We start from the raw sequence: 19,872 nt of genomic DNA, 5'->3' as shown, positions 1-19,872 counted from the left end.
AAAGAGTTATTCGACCCAAAAACTCTTAATACTTTATAGTAGCTGATTTAATATGTACTATAGAACTTTAAACTTACATATACTTTTTTTTATCCTTTCACATATAACTATTTATTCAACGATGCTCAAATATATATTTTATAAAATATTTTATAAGTATAATAAAATATTATCATTATGGTGTCACTACAATTATATATAATTTTTTAGACTTTCTTTTTTACCTCTCAATTACTTTCCCATTTTATAAGTTTTAAAACGATACTTCACAAGTCTTCTTTCGAATTTTGGAGCTCAAATATTTTTTATAACGATTTAATTTTATTGAGTTCTCATATTAGATTTTAAGACGTGATTTTTCCATTTTAATTCATTTAATATTTTATAAACATTTACTTTTTAAAATATCAATCATTTAAAAAATGAATCATTATAATTATGTAAAAAATACATTCCTTAATCAATAATTGAAACCCAAAAAGGATTTTCAGAAAAAGGATAAAAATTTCATTGATTAATTAAGGAGTACATTATGAAAAAACAGGAAAATAATTGTGACAAGAATGGAATATCAACCAGTAAATAAATAATTAAAAGAACACAAACAGATAAATAAAATAAAATCAAACTAACAAAACACACACACGCAACCACTAAATCCAAATTTCCCAACCACAAAAAACAGATAAATATAAAAACCTGACCATGAAATCCTAAAATATAAAGTGATAGGATAGCTGCTGCACCGTATGTACACGTGTGGGCCGACGCAGTGCATTAGCTTCCTTTCATGAGCTCATTGAGCTGTTTGACACTGAAAAACTTCATGCAAAGAGGAGGAGTAACGTTCACAAGTGCCAGAATAGCAGCCGGTACACTCCACAACGAATCCCCGCAGATGAGCCCCGATGCCACCGCCGGTGCAAAGTCGGTAGCCTTCTTCTTGTTACTCCTCTCCCACATGAACAAAATCAGACTCCCCACGCACATATCTATGGCAAAGTATCCACCAAGGTAGAAAGGAATAGCCATGCACATGGGACTTGGAATGAACCTATAAATCCCGAATCTCGTCTCATAACGCCTCAACAGCTCTTGAATCAAGTTTATGGCAAATCCGATAAGAAAGAATGCGATGACAAGATTAAGACAGTTTTTGGGGAGGGAAGAGATGCCTTCGACACCGAGAAGTGCAATTCCACGGTATAAGAGACCATAAGGTGCCGGATAGGTGCCGTCAGGGTCACCGATATTGTAAGACTTATAGAAGAACCAAAAGACCAATGGTGTCAGGACACAACCCATTGCAGTCCCAATTACTTGGCTGAAAAACATAGAGCGGGGAGATGACAGGGTAAGGTATCCTGTTTTGAAGTCCTGCATCAGATCAGAGGCTGTAGAAACAATGCTCATCATCACACCGCATGATGCAAGACCGGCAATGACACCACCGTGTTCAAGGCCAACCCACGAGCTGAAAATGATAATGGCCAATTTTCCATAGTTGGAGGCTAGAGACCAGTCAGTGAGACCACAACCATAAGCATTGCAAAAGGCCAATACTGGGGCAATGATGTAGGCAACTAAAATGTGATACCATTTTAGTTGGTGGAAGATGAAGGGGACAGCAATTATGGATACGATCGCAAGGGCAACATAGCCAGCAATGGCTACCTTATTCGGAATCTGATCTTTTAGGAAGAACTCAGTTCGTCTAACTTCATCGTAGTCTACCGTCTGAGCATCAGCACCAGCAGGGTCAACAATAGACGAGTCCTTTCTAGAGTTAGCAATTAGGCTGAGAATAGTTTTGATTAACATGAAGACAACATGGTATAAACCATCCCCAAGCATCATAGCAATAGCAATAAACACCTGTTAAGACCAACAAAAATAAATCCGAGGATGCTAAATAAACATTGGCTAATAAGTCAAAAACTGCTGATACATATACCTTATATCCTTGAAGACCATGGAGACTACTTGACGGTAGATCAGCACTATACCAATCGCCTTTCTTGTTCTCAATCGCTGGCCACATGAATACCCAAGAGATGATGGCTCCGACAAGCAAAGAAACATTCACCATATATGGACAAATCATCCCCACACCAACATATGTTGATGAAAAATCAAAGTAAAACCTTTAAGAAAAAGATATCATGTAATCAATCTAGTCGGTCACTAGTTAAAAAAAGTTAAAAGCCAATAACAATTAACTCGATAGATACTAAATTAAAATAAACCAACATACTTTTGTTTGTACGCTTGGAGGCCAAAAGTAGGAAAGCTAGAAAATCCACATCCATCAAGAGCGGTGTAAAACCATTGGAAAAAGGCAAACACAAAGCTAAAGGCAAAGCTTTTAAAGAGAACAAGAACTTGTTTCCTGCAATAGCAATTCATAATCAAGACCAATGAATGATGATTAAGAAAGGCAAATTCAAAGAGATGTGATCAAATTACACTTACTTTGCTAACTTTGCACCTTTGGGGGTATGGAAACTGTTGATAAGATATGCAGTTGCAGTCCCACTAGGATATGTTAACTTGTATTTCAGGATCATTATCTGTTGTAATATACAAAGAAGATTCAAATAGTTATTTTAATGCATGTTCTGAATCATTATTTTGACAATATGTATGTGAATTATAGCCAAATATTTTGAGAGACGAAGGAAAGAAAGAGAGGAAATAACCTTTCTGAGGGGAACAATGGAGAACAACCCAACAAAGCTAACAACAAAGAGAAAACCAATCATCCAACCAACAGAGAGTTTCTTCACATTCTCTGGCATATTTCCACTGCCTCCTTGACTTGCTACATAGGGGCTCATCCCCAACAAGTAACTTGCAGTGCCACCTATAAAATAAGACACAAATGTAACAGTAAACAACAGCAAAAATGAAATGAAATAAAATAAAAGATCTGGGTTTTAAATGACTACTGCTGAATGCAATTCCCGATGAGGCGACGACACATGTTTGGATGACGGTATTTTCTTGCCTAGTGAAGGGATGTTTCAAAAGTCCAGCCTTTGCGAGAGTGGTGGTCCATGCTTTGATGACGGCGAAACCCAACAATCCGGCGGCCACATTGAGTGATGGTATAACACCGGTGGTGAGATTAAGCTTACAGACAATAAAGTTGAATACCAAACTCAGAATAAGGCTAGTCACCATAGACCTCAACGTTATCTGCTGGGTCCACGGCGGTACCGGCGTCGACTTGAAAGCAGCCTCCACCAAGACTTTATCGGCCGATTGATTATCATCATCAATGGCCGGCGTTTCCCACACTTGTTCTTCATGTTGGTTTCTTGAACTCTCCCTGTCCATGGCGGCCTCTCTCTCTCAGAAAGTGGAATCGGCGGAGATCCCAAGTGTTGAAAAATCCGAGAGAATATTGGGAAAATCCAGGTAAATGTGAGCGATAGAGATGATCCAAAGGCTGAGAGATTTTATAGTGGTGACGGTTACAGGGTGGGGTGGCACAGCGATACGTTCAATGGGGAAGGAATCTGATAGAATCGGGATTCAATTCGCGCCTACACTGTGATAGTGTTAGTGTTTGTTCCTTGTATGGATTTTTAGATGTCACACGAAATTCTCTCTTCTCGGAATTAACACTCCTATTCATTATATTCCTTGTATATATCAAATTCTCTCTTTCGGGAAATATTTCCCAAATTAATTAATTTTGTAAAAATATATACTGGTATTATTTTTAGATAAAGATAGAATGTACTGATTTAAATTTTGATTGATAATTGTATTGTATTAAGATTGTTTATTTATAATTTAATTTATTTGTATTAGAATTTTTATAGAATAATGATACTTTTGATAATCAGTTTTATTTTCTATAGAATTCTTAGCATGGGTGTTAATGAAATATTCAACAAAATTCTATCATTATTCAACCTTCCCACTTTTAAGTTATCAAAATATTATAATTGTTATCTTTTATTAATCTAGGGGATTACAACTGGTGATATATATTCTAAAGACTCTCAACTAGTTAATAATAAACCCTCATATACATATTAATCTCTGGTGTTCGAATCTAGGACCTCCGGGAATAACAACAATTCCTTTAACCATTGATTCATACAAAAATATTACAATTTTTAACAAATATGTGTTTATTATTAATACATAATTTGAAATAAGTGCACGTCAACCTTCTGGTAAGTATAGAATTTAAATTAATTCAGTAATTCATAAGTATCATTGGTGTGAAATTGAGATCAATCTTTGTATAATCCCATTTTGAGTTTGAAATGATAATAAATTGATTAGAGAGCATTAGCTGTGATTACCATTTACGTTGGCTAAATCCTCGATGAATCTGTCACTTTATTTTTTTACTTTCATTTCATTAGCTGTATCTTTTTAAGGCCATCCTTCAATTGTAGAAAGTTCAACTTAATTGGATTTTCTTTAAATATAAATTCATGTTTAATTAGGAATAATATGAATAATGATAATTTCCATTTAAAAGTAACCCTGCTTCCATTTGTCTAAGCTTTCCCATGTTCTGGTCTCCTGTATCGATCGTCGTGTTTCATCCACAAGGTAACCCTGGTTAAGATAGCGTGCTTTTGGTTATGAATTATTATACGGGACGATGTCAAAATTGTTGGAAATATAGAGACGTTAGCAATGACACATATGAACAACCGAAATTGTGTCGTGGTGAAAACCAATGCCTTAAAAACAAATTCAGCCCGATGTGTGTAATCTTTGCAACAGGCGGATTGTCCCCCGAGGTTGACACGGTTGCTCCGAGAATTCGTACAACCGAAATTGGAGAAGATTGTCGGTGGTACTGCTTTTCTGATAACTTAAGAGAAAAGAAGCTTTAAGTGCTTTAGGTTGAGAGGATATGTGAGAGTTGAGAGTAAGTTGAGAAGCTTAGAAAGCCTTTCTATTTACAGGCTTAGCATCGGGGTAAAATCATCCAAAACAAAATCATATATAAATATGATTAATTTCTGAATTTAAACTCTGTCTGAAACTATTGTTATAAACGAATGAATCTAATCTTAAAGCAGTCCAGATTCGTCCTTTAATTCTCAACTGTTTGTAACTCGTGTAATTACTATGTGACTGACACAATAAACACTCTGAACAAAGTTGAAATATTGTCTAGATACATCCAACGTTTCATAAACATAATTTCGGAAACTGAGAGTTCAAATTTTAACTTTTCAGAAATCGAGACTGACAGACAGCGGCGGCGACGACGCGCGAGATTATCCCTTGTTCTCTATCACTCAACAAAGGAAGGAAGAGTGAACACTATAAATATCCAATCCTAGTGGTATTTTCCACTCAATGTGGGTTAGTGTTTTACGCATTACCAACATTCCCTGTTAATGCGAAAGAATTCTTCTGAAACTCGAAAAATCTTCTCAAAAGAGCAATAGCAGAATTAATTGCTTAAGTAGTAGTGAACGTATCTTGAACTAATACATGGTGATGATGAACAAATTTTCTCTTAGATAAGTGAAACTAGTATTGAACTTTCTAAGATAATGTAAACTCATAACACACAATTAACCCCTTTATCCACCAAAGTCCTTGATGTGTCAGATTTATATACATGTGTATATTTGGCCATCTTACCTCTGGATTCTAGTAAGTGTATTAGAAAAATGACCCAATTTTTTTCATAGAAGGTGACTAATCCTTCTCACTTACGTAGGTTAACTCACCAGATTTATCTCAACATAAACTACCCTAATATCGAGCTATGAAATAATTAAGAGCCTTTTAGAACATCTCAACCTCTCATAGGTTATGGTGATTTTCTTCAAGTTCATTATAAATGAACCACCTATACTATGGGATATTAAATCATTAAAAATAAATATTCAACCTCATTAATCGATGAATTCAATATGTCATTCTCATTAGGACCATCCAAACTCTTGGATTTGAATTCGTTAAGAGTTTTCATAAAACTCAACCTTTTCAGCAGTAAGTTCATCTTGTCTTTCTCAATTAGGACTACCCGCTCAATACTGGGTTACGAACTTATTAAGAATAAATATTCAACCAAATTTTGTAAATTGATCAAGTCATTCTCACTAAGACCACCCAAAACTTAGGTTATGAATTTATTAAGAGCAATCAAGCTTATCATGTGCACTCATAATATGTATGTACATTATTCGTCATAGGGATAGGTAGGTAGAAATGTACACTACGAGTCTTTCCGTGGTTTCGTTTGACCACATTGAACTTAGATAATTAAGTTGGGTATCCACCATGAATTCCTTAACCAATGTGCTTTAAACTTATCCCTTTCGACGAATTTATGACCAGTTTCCTGCTTAACCCTTTGGTAAGTGGATCTTCTAGGTTCATTTTCTACTTCACATACTATAAAGAGAGTACTCCATTCCTTATTAAGTGTATAACCGATTCATTTCTTATATGAATGTGTATTTTCTTATCATTGTAAGCTTGGTTCTTAGCCATACATATCGCAGATTGTGAATCACACAGTAAGGAGACTAGAGGAGTCAATCTTCCCTATAATGGAATTCCAACTAATAAATTTCTGAGCCGTTCAGCTTCTTGCCCAGCTAAATCAAGAGCTATAAACTCTGACTCCATAGTGGAACGAGCAATACATGTTTTCTTCGTTGATTTCCACGAGATCGATGCTCCACCTAAAGTAAACACATACCTTCTCGTAGAGCTTACCTCATCATTACCAGAAACCTAGTTAACATCACAATATCCTTCTAAAAATGCAGTATAGCCAATAAACTCAAGTTTCCAATCCATCGTACCCTTAAGATAATTAAGTAATCATCGAAGAGCAACCCAATGTTTACCACTTGAATTATGAGTTATCTACTAAGTCTGCTCACAACGTAGGAAATATTAGGCCTAGTATAACTCATTAAGAACATTAGGCTTTCAATTATTTTAGCATATTCGGTTTGGGAAACATTACTTCCTTTATTTTTAAAGAGATGCATGCTAGGGTCATAAGGGGTTCGAACTGGGACGACATCAAAACTGTCAAACTTCTTTAACATTTTCTCAATGTAATGTGTTTGATTTAAAGAAAATCCCTTTTCAATTTTGGTAACTTTAACCCTAAGATTACATCGGCTTCTCCCAAATCGGTCATATTAAATTTAGTAGACAAAAAATTCTTTGTTTTGTTAATGGACTCAATGTTAGTTCTGAAAATCAATATATCATCAACATATAAACTTATGATGACGCAATTAGTACTAAACATCCTCGAATACACGCATGCATCCAAACTATTCACAACAAACCAAAACTCAGGATAGTTTTGTGAAATTTGTCATATCACTGTTTAAGAGCTTGCTTCAGGCCATAAAGTGACCTTTTCAGTCTATACACTTTGCCTTCCATGCCAGGCGCCTCGAAGCCAAGAGGTTGCTCCATATAGATTTCCTCATCTAGATCTCCAATCAGAAATACAATTTTTACATCCATTTGATGTAAATCCCTCTCGGGTTAACTTCTCCAATTTTAATGAGATTTTAGCTTTCAAAAAGTTTAGGGGTTAACTTCTCTTTTGGTTCTTCCTCATTCATCATTCTTTAAAAAACACCCCATGTTACACCTTAATGGGCTCTATACATGCCCAACTACTCTATATTTGGACATGAGTTTCTCACAAGCTTAATGGATTCATCTAAATCACTCTCGGGTTAGCCCAAAACTTTTAACCCAAAAATCAAGGCGTTACACAAGAAAACTCAAAAAAATATTAGAAAAACAACCGTTTACCTTTCGTTTTAGGCCTTAGATCGAGAAATTATTTGGTCAAAACTTTCACTGGTAGGTGGGGAACAACATATTTTGACGAGGGCTTAGGATTAACGGTGACGAGAGATATATTCTTTGGCTTCTTTTGTTAGATCTAAGGCTTTGGAGTTATTTTAGGATAAAAGTAGTTTGAGTTTAGAAAAAAGATGAACACTCCAATGGGTTTAGATCTTTTCCAGCCACCATCGATGGTGGTAGCCAACACCGATGAACGACAATCGATCAGGTTGTATCTATCCCAGATGAGACAGAGAAGAGAGTTATGTTATTTTTTACGACTTAAGAGTGAAAATAAGGGTAAATTACGTCGTTCCTCACTAAACTTTACTTTCTCTTCTATTTTACTTGGCGTACTTTCAATTTTTCTATTTTACTCACTAAACTTTACATGTTGAATCATTTTACTAACTCTGTAATTAACTCTATGACGGTGTGATGACATATAATTTTTATTATTATTTAATATAAATAATTGAAAATATAAAGGGTAAATTACACCGTTCCTCACTGAACTTTACTCTCGCTCCTATTTAGCTCACCTAACTATAAAATAAAAACAGAAGTTGGTTGGATGCCACCATCGGCTCCGTCGGCCACCATTGACAGTCGTAGATGGGGGTCGTTCGGTCTTAAATTTTATGGGTCAATTCGCCTCGACACCTTAAGTATGAATCCAACCTCTATTTTGTCAGAACTTTCTCTGAAGTCCATGAATTGGAGATTAAAAATGAGGAAGTTGAAACATTTAAATCAAAATTCACAGATTTTGGGACATTTTCCGGTGAAACAACCACCGGATTTGGACTCAAGGGGTCGAGACGAACCGACCCATGAATTTTGAGATCGAACGACCATCATCAACGATGGTAAACGATAGCCGGAATGAAAAATGATGTGGTGGCCGCTAGCGGAAACAAGTCATCTTATTTGCAATGTAGAGAAAAAATAGGAGAAAGAAGAGGATTCAAAACGACGGTGTTTTGGTGTATATTTGAGTTTTTCAAAACGATGTTGTTTTGATACTTGTGTCATGTCATAAAACCTTTGAAAAGTTAACAACAGATTGAGCAAAATGATTCAACCTGTAAAGTTCAATGAGCAAAATAGAAAAATTGAAAGTCGATGAGTAAAATAGGAGAGAAAATAAAGTTCAGTGATGAACGATGTAATTTACCCTACAAATAAAGACTTCGGCTTAATTTAGTCTTAATTCTTTGCTTATATATGTAACTCTAAGCAACATAGTTTAGGGTCGAAAGTTGTGTGTTTAGTGCCTGGTCCATTTATTTATGGAGGGTCTCATGTTTTGTATGATTTTCATTTCAATCATTAGAGAATTTTCTTCTTATATTGAGCCTATAATTTATCAATGCTTGCAGTTTAGTCTTGTTTATTTGATCGTTCTCATGTTATGATATCCATACATTGGATGCATCAATTTGATAATTTTTGTTTTGTTTTGTATATTGTTCATGATTCCAATACTAGTGTCATATAGCATTTATTCTCTCTTCATTGAGTCTTTTGGGTGTGCTTAGATTATTATTTTGCCATGTTCTCTTTTTTTACGTACTTAATTTATGCATTCATATCCTGAATCATGTTAACCCCATTTTTTTTGTTACAAACGAGAACTTAAAACCCTATGGGGAACGAAACACCCCTTATGTCCGCCTCCAATAATTTAGAAACTTCTGAAGTTGGGGAGTCAGAGACAACAAGTTCTTCCTCAAGGGAGCATCCCATTTTCCAAAGCACATCGACACAGAAGTTGCCTTCACGGTAGGTACGCTGGAATTTTACAAACCAGTTACGATCTCTAAGACTTTGGATATTTTCAATGGTAGTTCCCAAGGGGTGTAAGAAGCAATCGCCACTTTCAATAAATCGAACAACCGCTTTAGCGTCCACTTCGTACACGATGGAACTATAGCTATACTTCCAAGCAAGCGATAACCCAGTTCATATAGCAAGAAATTCCGCTGCCATGCTTGTGCATATTTCCAAGTGAGCCGCAAATCCCAAAATCCAAAACCCGACTTCGTTTTTTATAATGACGCCTGCCCTTGCAGCACTCGGGTTCCCTTGACTAGCCCCGTCTGTATTAATGTTCAAAAAGCCGCTGCTCGGAGGAACCCAAACAACCAACAAAGAAGATTTTGAGCTCCCTGTTACATTTTTATTCACGCTGGAGAGCTCCTTACTGGATGCTGCAATGGTTCACCAAAGTCTGGCCTCATCATAAGAGTAATCATCAGGTTCAAATATCTTTTGCATCGCTCAATCCAGAGATTCCAAATAGTGCAGGAGAAGCGAATAACCCACAAGCGAGAATTAACCGAAGTATTCAAGTTATCGAACATCCAAGGTTGCATATCTTGGACAAAGAAAGCACCCGGTCTCGGTACTTCAACACTTCGATTCTATTTTAGGTTGCCTGTATTATGAAATTGATGCTGCTTTATGTCTTTTATGTTAGTTAATTACCAGTCACGTATTACGTTACAATTATTGGATTATTTATCTTTTTTATTATAAAATTATTTACCTTATTTTAATATATGTTTATATATTAAATACTTTCAACTATCATATTAATATGTATATATTTTACGTTTTTTAAAGATTCAATATTCATAAATTTTAAAAAGATATTTATGCTAGTATATATTATAATTTCTTTCATCGAATAAATTCAAGAATATTTATCATATAATGATCATGAAAAGTCTCTTAATAATGGTTGTATGATTTAATATGACCATTCAAATGAAAAATAAATTTGGAATGAATCGAGTCTCTTTAATACGAATAGCTCGTAAAATTATAAGATGAATAATTATTTTTTAAAACAAAATTTATTTAATATTAAACACGCATTAATTCCTTGATATCATGCCTATATGCTTTATTTGATTATTTGGTGTTTTAATACGTGCTTACGACCACATCATTCCATTTTCAAGAATAAAAAATGGTGACGTTGTTTTATCAAAATCATGGTTTTCAGAACCGGACCGGTTAGCGAACCGGTCATGCTATCGATTCACTGGTTCAACCGGTCGAACCAGTCAAACCGGTCGGAAGAACTGGACGACGTCATAATTATTTAAAAAATTAAATAAAAATACCAAACATATTTAATAAAAAATAATTTTGTATATCACAAGTCATATTCAAAGCAAGTCATGCCATATATGAGTTAAAAACCATAAAATCAAGTGAAACAAAATGATTCAAATTAACTACAACATAATATTTAAGGTAAAACATATTAAATAATAAATATAATTATATAACTATAATTAAAAAATAAATTTGGAGCTAAAAAATCATAACAAAATGATATTGTTTGGTTTAATTTTTTTAAAAAAAATAATCTTGCATGGCTAAGAAACATAGAAGAACATCCCAAAAGTCTAAAAAGTAAAAATATGAGAACAAAACAATCCCACATGGCTAAGAAACATAGAAGAGCATCTCAACTAACTTCTATAAATAATAGAGGTAATTTGACATTCAAAATCATGAAGCCTTTTGGTGAGCATAGAGTGAACTATTCTTTCACTTCAATCAAGCTCGAATTTTATTCTTCAATCGAGCTTCTAAATTTTTTTTGAGTTCAAGCCTTTTCGAGTTCAAGTTTCAATATTATATTTCGAGTTCGAGTTGAACTTGATAATTTTTAGTTCGTGAGTTTGAGTCGAGTTGAGCTTACTTTTAAAGTTTGAGTCGAGCTTAGCAATAATCGAGTTCGACTTGGCTCGTAACAAACGACGTCGTTTGGTTTAATTTAAAAAAAAAAAAACAAAATTGGCGGTTTTTTTCCGATTTTCAGTCGGTTTGGTTTGAACGGTTCAACAGTTCTGGCCGGTTCACTAGTAGCGGCTCAACCGGTTTAGTTTGAACCGGACTAGGCAACGGTTCTCGGTTGAGCCGGCCGGTCCGGTCCGATTTTCAAAACAATGATCAAAATGGATGGGATAGTTTTCTTAAGAGCAGGCGGATGTGCGAATCCCATTGGTCCTTTTTAAAATAAAATAACATCATTATTTTAAACAAATCAATCAACGTTTAATAATATGGTCATATTTTAAATTTGGATTCGAATTCACAACATATAATTAATTAGGTATTAATTTTGGGTGTTGTGGGGTGTTAATCCTTCCCCATATGTAACAAACTTTCAAACCATTTTAAAAAATGAGTTTATGGTTAAACACAAACTAGTTTTTGTCTTTTAAAAGATTTTCTTAAATTTCTTTAAAAAAATATTTTTATGTATTCAACCAACCTAATCAAAAGGACGACGACGACTTTAAATTGACAAAAAAATTAAATTTTATAAAATAAGTCAAGAACATTGGTTTTTCCATTTAAAAATAAACTTATGAAAGAAAAAGATTACGAAAGTTTAGTAACTTCATTGGGGACTTAAAGAGTAAAACCATTAATTATTTATATGTTATCATAATGATAGAAATTATGCATTGGAGTTCATATTTAGTTTATAATCTTTTGTTTATTATGCATCTGTTTATGTAAATATTTGTACTAATGTGTAAAATCATGTTTTCAGTTTAGTCAAATCTCTTTTCGAAAGTGTTTATGTTTTTGTTTATTTTGTCGAAGGTTTGTAAGTTTCTTCTCACACACAACACATGTATTTTCATAACATAAACTCTATACATGATCTCCATCCCAATTAAATGGGGGTGAATGCTTTGCTCTCGTAAGAATTTATTCTTCGCATAAGCCTTAGCAAGTAACCTTTGAGGTACACATGCCTTATACCTTTGTAGTAATTTATTCATCGTATGTGTATAGGTAAATGTATCTCCTCGAATTGTACAAACCTATAATGGAGGAGAATCAAAGCTTTGCCTGGCCTAAAGGGACATTAACAAGGATAATTCGAGTACAATTTTGTATAATTTTATCTCATATGATATTTGATTTAGTCATTGTTTTTTTTAAATCATATTGTAGGAAGGACAATTAATTAACACACAAATAGATATTAAAAAACGTTTTGAATGATCCCTATAACTTTTAATATTTACAATTTAATCTCTAAACTTTTAAAAAATTTAAAATCGATCCCTAATCGTCATCAAAGTATAACATTATAAGGGTAAATTACACAAATGGTTCCCCTACTATAGGATAATTCTTTACTGAGTCCTTCGACTATTAAAAGTAACAAAATGGTCCCATGACTATAGAGAGCTTCTTTGTTGAGTCCTTTGACTATTAAAAATTATAAAATGATCACCGACTATTCATTATGTTCCAAACTCATCATTTTTTGTTCAAAAGTTAACGATCATCTGAACACCGACTAAGATATGATAGTCTTTTGATATTATGATATTATATTTTATCATATCTTAGTGAGCAGGTTAACGTCCAACTCAGACTTCCTTTAATTTTTTAATAGAAAATAACATGTCTGGAATATAATGAATAGTTGATTGATCATTTTGTAACTTTTAATAGTCGAGAGACTTAAGAAAACAACTCTTTATAGTCACGAAACTATTTTATAACTTTTAATAGTCGAGGGACTCAACAAAATGATATTTTATTGTCACTGGACCATATGTGCACTTTACTCTTGGTATAATGAGGAGGGGTATGTTTAAAATGAATCATTAAATGTATGTTTAATAATGTATGATGCTTATTTGGAAGCTTTCTAATTTTGTATTTGACATAATGCAACAAAATAACCCTAAAGTTTAAAAGTAGTGTCAAATATACTGTTATCATTTTTTGACACATTTTTCCACTCAATGTTTAATTTAGGGTCAAAAATCACCCTCAGTGGATGGAAACTGTGTTGAGTTAATCGATCGGATGAATCGGCCAAGAGGGGTGAATTGGTAATAAAAATTTCAGTAGAAGCTTTTACAGAAAATTTAAAATATTTGCACAGCGATTTAGAGTGATTCAACTTTCTCAACCAAAGTCTACGTCCACTACCTTAGCTATCCACACTAAGGATTTTCCACAAATTCTCTAATTTGTCTTTCTTTTGAGGACAAAGAGTAACCTTAGAACTCCCTCAAGAATTATACCCCAAATTCTTGAGAACAATCTCTCCCAAAGAGAATAATACAAATTTCGCAAACTTACAGAAAAACCTCACTAGGCAAGATGTTTGCACAATTCTAGAACAAAGTAAGAACACTCAAGAATGAATACAATTGAGTACAAATAGTGTTCTTGAAAGCAAAATGAATTTCGAATGGAAATAGGATTGAAAATGCTCAAACTTGAGGATTGATGCTTTCTCTTTGATTCTCTTTCAATTCTTGTTTTTTCTTTTATATCAATGGCTCCTGAGCTTGTTTAAATATACGTTGGATTGATTCTAAACGTTGGAGATCATTGGTGAAGTCAATAGAGTCGTTTTTGTATGTTTCCCATTTAAAACATCTGTTGGGAGCGTACGTGTATTAGTACACTATCAAGGTGTATCGGTACACACAGTGTAAAATTCAAATATTTCGACCGTTAGTTGACCTAGTGTATCGGTACATCCCAGGTGTATCAGTACACTAATTACATTCGATGTTTCTCGGAGCCAGGAATGTATCGATACATTGGATGTGTATCGGTACACTAATTACATTCCAAATATGGGGTGTATTGGTACATATAGGAGTGTATCGTTACATCCCTTTGTAAAAATTATTTTTGGCCCGATTATGGTTCGAAATACTTTGTAAAAATTGTTTTAAGATTAAAACACAATTTTACACTTAAGTAAGGATTAAAATTATCATTTGAAAACTTGGAGTAATATTTTTTTATATTCGAATAATTTAATTGAATATTATTTTCAAATCGAATATAAAATCTTAAAATTCATTTATACTTTATTTGTTATATCAAAACATCAAAATGTTTTCAACAATCTCTCATTTTTTGATATAACAAAACATTTTAGTAATTTTAAGATTTTCATTTTAAAAATCATTTTTGAAATCAATTTTGAAAAATTACTCCCCCTTACTTTATTCTTCCCCTTTTTGTTAAATCAAAAAGATTCTATGAAAAACGTTTTTAAACAAGTTTTTAAGAAAATAGTCAATTGATTTAAATAGCTTAAGCTGCTAAGATCACAATCAAGAGAAAGATTAGACATTAGTTCTTAAACAATATTCATAAATGTGTAATGGTAATTGGTCATAATATGTCTAAAATGTGAATGATGCATATTTTATCATGAAAAATAAGTTCAAATAACATTCAACCAAACCAAAAACCAACAATTAAATCCAAATAACCATCGTATATATAAACATCCAAACATCCAAATCACACAAATCCAAAACATTCAAAATGTTTTAATAATAAGTTCAAATTCAACCTATGAAAACTAAGCAAGAAAATGTCTAATCATACGTAGGTGGATTGGGAGGAGGAAAATGTGCTCGCATAGCAGCCATGTCAAGTGTAAGCGCATGTAGTCTTTCGTTAATAGCTTCTTTATTAGCACGCATCTCCCGTTGAATCTCTAATTGTTGAGCTCTCATAGCGGTTAACTGGGACTCTATGAATGCAAACCTCAAATCAAATATCTCCATGAACAATTAAAAGTATGAAGGCATTTGGATCTCTTGCTGGACCAGCTCATCCTTGGCTAGGTTGACGAGATCATCGAAATCCCGAAGAAGATCTTCAAGTTCTGGATCGTCATCAGTCGGTGCCGGTACTGCTCGTGAAGAACTAGCACCGATGTTTTCTGGGTTGATCGAACCAATTGATCTTTATCCCTGGACCATCCCAATTTACGCAAGGTTTTGAAATTTATTTGGCTTTTAAGAGGGATGGTTGCATCAAGCTAACCCCTAAACTCATATTTAATAAACAAATTACTAAGAAGACAACCGTAAACTAAGGTTTCAATGTATTTAGAAGGAACGTTGTTTACGGTTTCAACTAACTCAACGAAAATGATTTGTGGCAAATTTATTTTCTTATTATGTTGGATACAATGTATCCACCATAAATCTAAGGCTTTGAGGGTGGAGTATCTACCTCCGGATGGTCTAAACCGCCAAGAGATGAATAATGCTCGTGGTGAGTTAATAATGTACTCTTAGTTGCCTTGGCTCTATAACGGGTAGCCACAATTTCTTTTTCGTTACCTAAACTGGCGTTATCTAAACCGAATGTCCTAGCAATTTAGTCAGAGTCAATATGAATTTATTGGCTTAAAAGATAAGACCAAATACTGACACTGGCAGTTTGATACTCGTTTTGGACACAAACCGCATTGGAATAGAAAATTCAGACGAGTTGGTGATAAACGACAGGTTTAAGCTGAGAACGTTTATCAAATTTCCAAGATCGGAGGGTTGAAAGATATTCAAAATTCATATCGATCTTGGCTTGGATTAAGGGATATGCTCTTCCCGGATTCTATATGACTCGAATAGGTTAAGAAACCTATGGTAGAGATTTTCTCGACGGTTAGGTTCGTTAAAACATGAATTTAGGATAGTAATTTCGGGAGCGTTTGGGTTTGGATTTTGAGATAGAATAGGAGGTCGATTTGGTGGTTGGTTTGACCGACTAGTCGATGACCTAGGGTGTTTAGACATGATTATAAATCGAAAAGGATAAGGATACCTGCAATTTGAAAACACATGTATGTAACAATATCAATCCCAAAACTCAATATGAGTCCTCAATATTTAAGGTTCTCTAAAATTAATCCTAATGGGCAATTTTGAAAACTATTTTGAAAAACAATGTTTGAAAAATCAAAATATGTATAGTTTTCATGAAAACAACATAATTAAATCAAAACAACAATTTTAAAATCAAAATCATTTTTTTATTTCAAAAATTAAGAAAGATGTTGAAAAATATAGTGTTTTTTATTAAATTAGTTGTAAAATCTAGTTTAGAAACATAATATAAGCAATGCCCGATATCTATTTCGAACTAGAACTAACTAAAACTAGTTCTATGTTCAAAAATCAATAAAATAGTTTTTAGAAAAGTTTACCTTGAAAATTTGAGATTGAGTGGAATATGTTGTTGTTTGCACGAATTTGTTGATGCTAGCAGGATTAGAAGTTGAAGAAAGAGTGAAATCCAATTTAAAAACGCCGATTTTGAGCAAAATGGAGAATTGGTGTGAAGAGGGGTAAAATAGCGGAGTGTTTTGGTGTTAAGGGTTTTGATAAAAATGTTATTTTTTAAGGATTTAAACCCAAAACCCGAAGGGTGTATCGGCACACTTGTGAGTGTACCGATACATATTCAAGGAATGTATAGGTACACATTCATAGTTGTTGAAAACATTTTGATGTTTCGATATAACAAACTAAGTTTAAATGAATTTTAAGATTTTACAAATGATTTTCTAAAGTGTATTTTGATATAATTATTCGACTATCAAAATATTACTCCAAGTCTTTCAAAGTTCAATTTCAATCCTTACTAATGTGTAAAATTATGTTTTATACTTAAAATATTTTTGAAACAAATTTTCACAAAGTATTTCGAACAAAAAAAGAGCCTAAAATAAATTTTTTAGGTAAGTGTACTGATGCATGAATCAATGCATCGATGCACCCTTGTTTTAATTGAACATCGAATGGATTTTGTGTAACGATGCATATACCATGCATCGATGCACTTCATATATATATATTAAAACATCGAATTGATTTTATGCACCGATGCACAAGCCATGCATCGATGCACCCAGGCTTTTTTAAAACATCGAATCATATTTATGCATCGATGCACTATCAGTGTATCGATGCACTAAGGCTTGTTTAAAACATCGAATGTATTTTATGCATCGATACACCCTCAATGTACCGATGCACTAAGTCTTCCAATGGTCAAAATATTTTAATTTTACACATAGTGTACCGAAGCGCTAGCCTTATGCATCGATGCACCAGACGCTCCCACTGATTTTATTAATTATTTTCACACAATAACTACTCCATTGACTCCATTAATCATCCCCAACGTTCAGAATCAATTGAAGGAGTATTTAAACAAGCTTAGAAGCCATTGATCAATAATAAGAAACAACAATCAACAAGAATCAAGAGAGAATCAAAGAGAAAGCATCAAACCTCAAGTTTGAGCATTTTCAAGCCTATTCCATTCAGTATTCATTTTTGCTTTCAAGAACACTTATTGTTCTCAATTGTATTATTCTTGAGTATTCTTTCTTTGTTCTAAAATGTTGCAAACATCTTGCATTGTGAGGATTTTCTTGTAAGTTTGCAAAATTTGTATTGTTCTCTTTGGGAGAGAGTGTTCTCAAGAATTTGGGGTATAATTCTTGAGGGATTTGTAAGGTTACTCTTTGTCCTCAAAAGAAAGATAAATTAGTGAATTTGTGGAAAATCCTTAGTGTGGATAGCTAAGGTAGTGGACGTAGACTTTGGTTGAGAAAGTCGAACCACTCTAAATCACTGTGCAAATATTTTCAATTTTCTGCAAAAGCTTCCACCGAAATTTTTATTGGCAATTCACCCCCCTCTTGGCTTATTCCATCGATCGATTAACTCAATAATTGGTATCAGAGTCTCACTCATTTGAAGGTTTAATCACCTCTTGAGTCGATTCGGGAAGAGTTACATCGATAATCAAGTCATCAATGGCCTCCACTTTAAACTCCGACTTCGGTCTTGATTCATTTACCGTTAACAAACCTCATTTCTTCAATAGAGCTAATTATGCTTATTCGAAGAATAGAATGATGTATTTCATTCAAGAAAATGACATGGGAGCATGGAATATTATAGAAAACGGATACTTCAAACCTTTCACTCATCCAAGATATTGGAGTGAAGGAGAAACAAGAATGTTCCAGCTCAACTCCAAAGTCATCCATATTATCTTTTGTGCTCTTGGACCGGATGAATACGGGAGAGTTTCATCTTTTACAACCACCAAGGAAATATGGGACAAACTACAAGTCACTCATGAAGGCACAGATGAGGTAAAAGAATCTTAAATTAGTCTTTAACTCATAGCTATGAAAATTTCAGGATGAAACCGGATGAAGATATCAAAGCTATGACGGATAGATTTTCCACGATTTTCAATGGTCTCAAATCATATGGAGAGATCATTCCAAATGAAAAACTTGTGAGGAAGTTGATTTACTCACTTCCAAGATCGTGGCAATAAAAAAAGATGGCTATCATCGAGGCTAAGAACTTAAAGTCCTTAACCCTTGAAGAACTAATCGGTTCACTCCTCACTCATGAAATGATGCTTCAAGATGAGGTAGACCTCAATAAGACTGATGAGATACCAAAGGAGAAGGAGAAGGAGTAGAAGAATAATGTTAGAGTTGCTCTCAAATCCACAAAAGATGAGAGTGATTCGGATGAAGATGACGATGACGAGGAAATGGTATTATTTGCCAAACGTTTCAGAAAATTAATGAGGCCCAACCGAGGAAGAAAGTTCAAATGAAATGAAGGCTTCAAAACTGAACCAAAGGAGAAGGACCTGATCATTTGTTACGAATGCAAAAAGCCGGGGCATGTCAAATACGATTGCCCTCAATTAAATAAAAAAGGGTCATTCCAAGAAGAAGCACAAGGCTCATGTGGCAATATGGAGCGATGAAGAAGGTTCCGATGAAGTGGAACAAGAAGTAGCAAACTTGTGCTTGATGGCATTCGGGGAAGATTCTCAAGTAACCTCTAGCTCATTTAATTTTGAAGATTATTCGTTTGATGAGCTATTAGAGGAATATAATGGGTTGGCTTCGAATTATGAGAAATTATTTTTAAAATATAAAAATGATATTTTGAAATTGAAAAATGAAAATAATCTTATATCCAAGACCAATAATGATCTTGAAAGTAAAATAAAAAATTTGCAAGTCAAACTAGAAGAATTTGAAAAGAAAAATTTTGATTTGCAAAATTTACTTTCAAAGGTCAATGATGATCATCAAAAGCAAATTGATGATCTTAAAGCTTCTTTTGATAAAGTTGGAACAAAACATTTTGAAAATGGAGAAAATTCAAAATCCAACTT

At 33.7% G+C, this 19,872-nt stretch overlaps 1 protein-coding gene across 1 annotated transcript; it reads right to left on the bottom strand.

Moving 5' to 3' along the window:
- Positions 1-624: 624 nt before the first annotated feature.
- On the bottom strand, positions 625-3,466 carry LOC120144801 (probable metal-nicotianamine transporter YSL7). The gene is made up of 6 exons (XM_039158767.1): positions 2,949-3,466; positions 2,700-2,863; positions 2,473-2,570; positions 2,255-2,389; positions 1,955-2,144; positions 625-1,875 (listed from the first exon to the last, which is right to left on the bottom strand). The coding sequence occupies exons 1-6, from the start codon at positions 3,337-3,339 to the stop codon at positions 778-780; spliced, it is 2,076 nt and encodes a 691-aa protein (XP_039014698.1). The 5' UTR covers positions 3,340-3,466; the 3' UTR covers positions 625-777.
- Between the last annotated feature and the right edge of the window lie 16,406 nt (positions 3,467-19,872).

Source organism: Hibiscus syriacus, unplaced genomic scaffold (genome assembly GCF_006381635.1).
Source record: "Hibiscus syriacus cultivar Baekdansim isolate YM2019G1 unplaced genomic scaffold, ASM638163v2 tig00110890_pilon, whole genome shotgun sequence".
Classification (NCBI taxonomy): Eukaryota; Viridiplantae; Streptophyta; class Magnoliopsida; order Malvales; family Malvaceae; genus Hibiscus; species Hibiscus syriacus.
This window is presented reverse-complemented; position numbering and strand designations above follow the sequence as displayed.

Bases quoted from the DNA above. Each gene is read 5' to 3' on its own strand.
- LOC120144801 (XM_039158767.1), bottom strand. From the start codon at position 3,339: ATGGACAGGGAGAGTTCAAGAAACCAACATGAAGAACAAGTGTGGGAA. The intron at 2,864-2,948 runs GTAGTCATTTAA...CTTATTTTATAG, and splicing joins ATCGGGAATTGCATTCAGCA to GTGGCACTGCAAGTTACTTG. The intron at 1,876-1,954 runs GTATATGTATCA...TGGTCTTAACAG, and splicing joins ATGGTCTTCAAGGATATAAG to GTGTTTATTGCTATTGCTAT.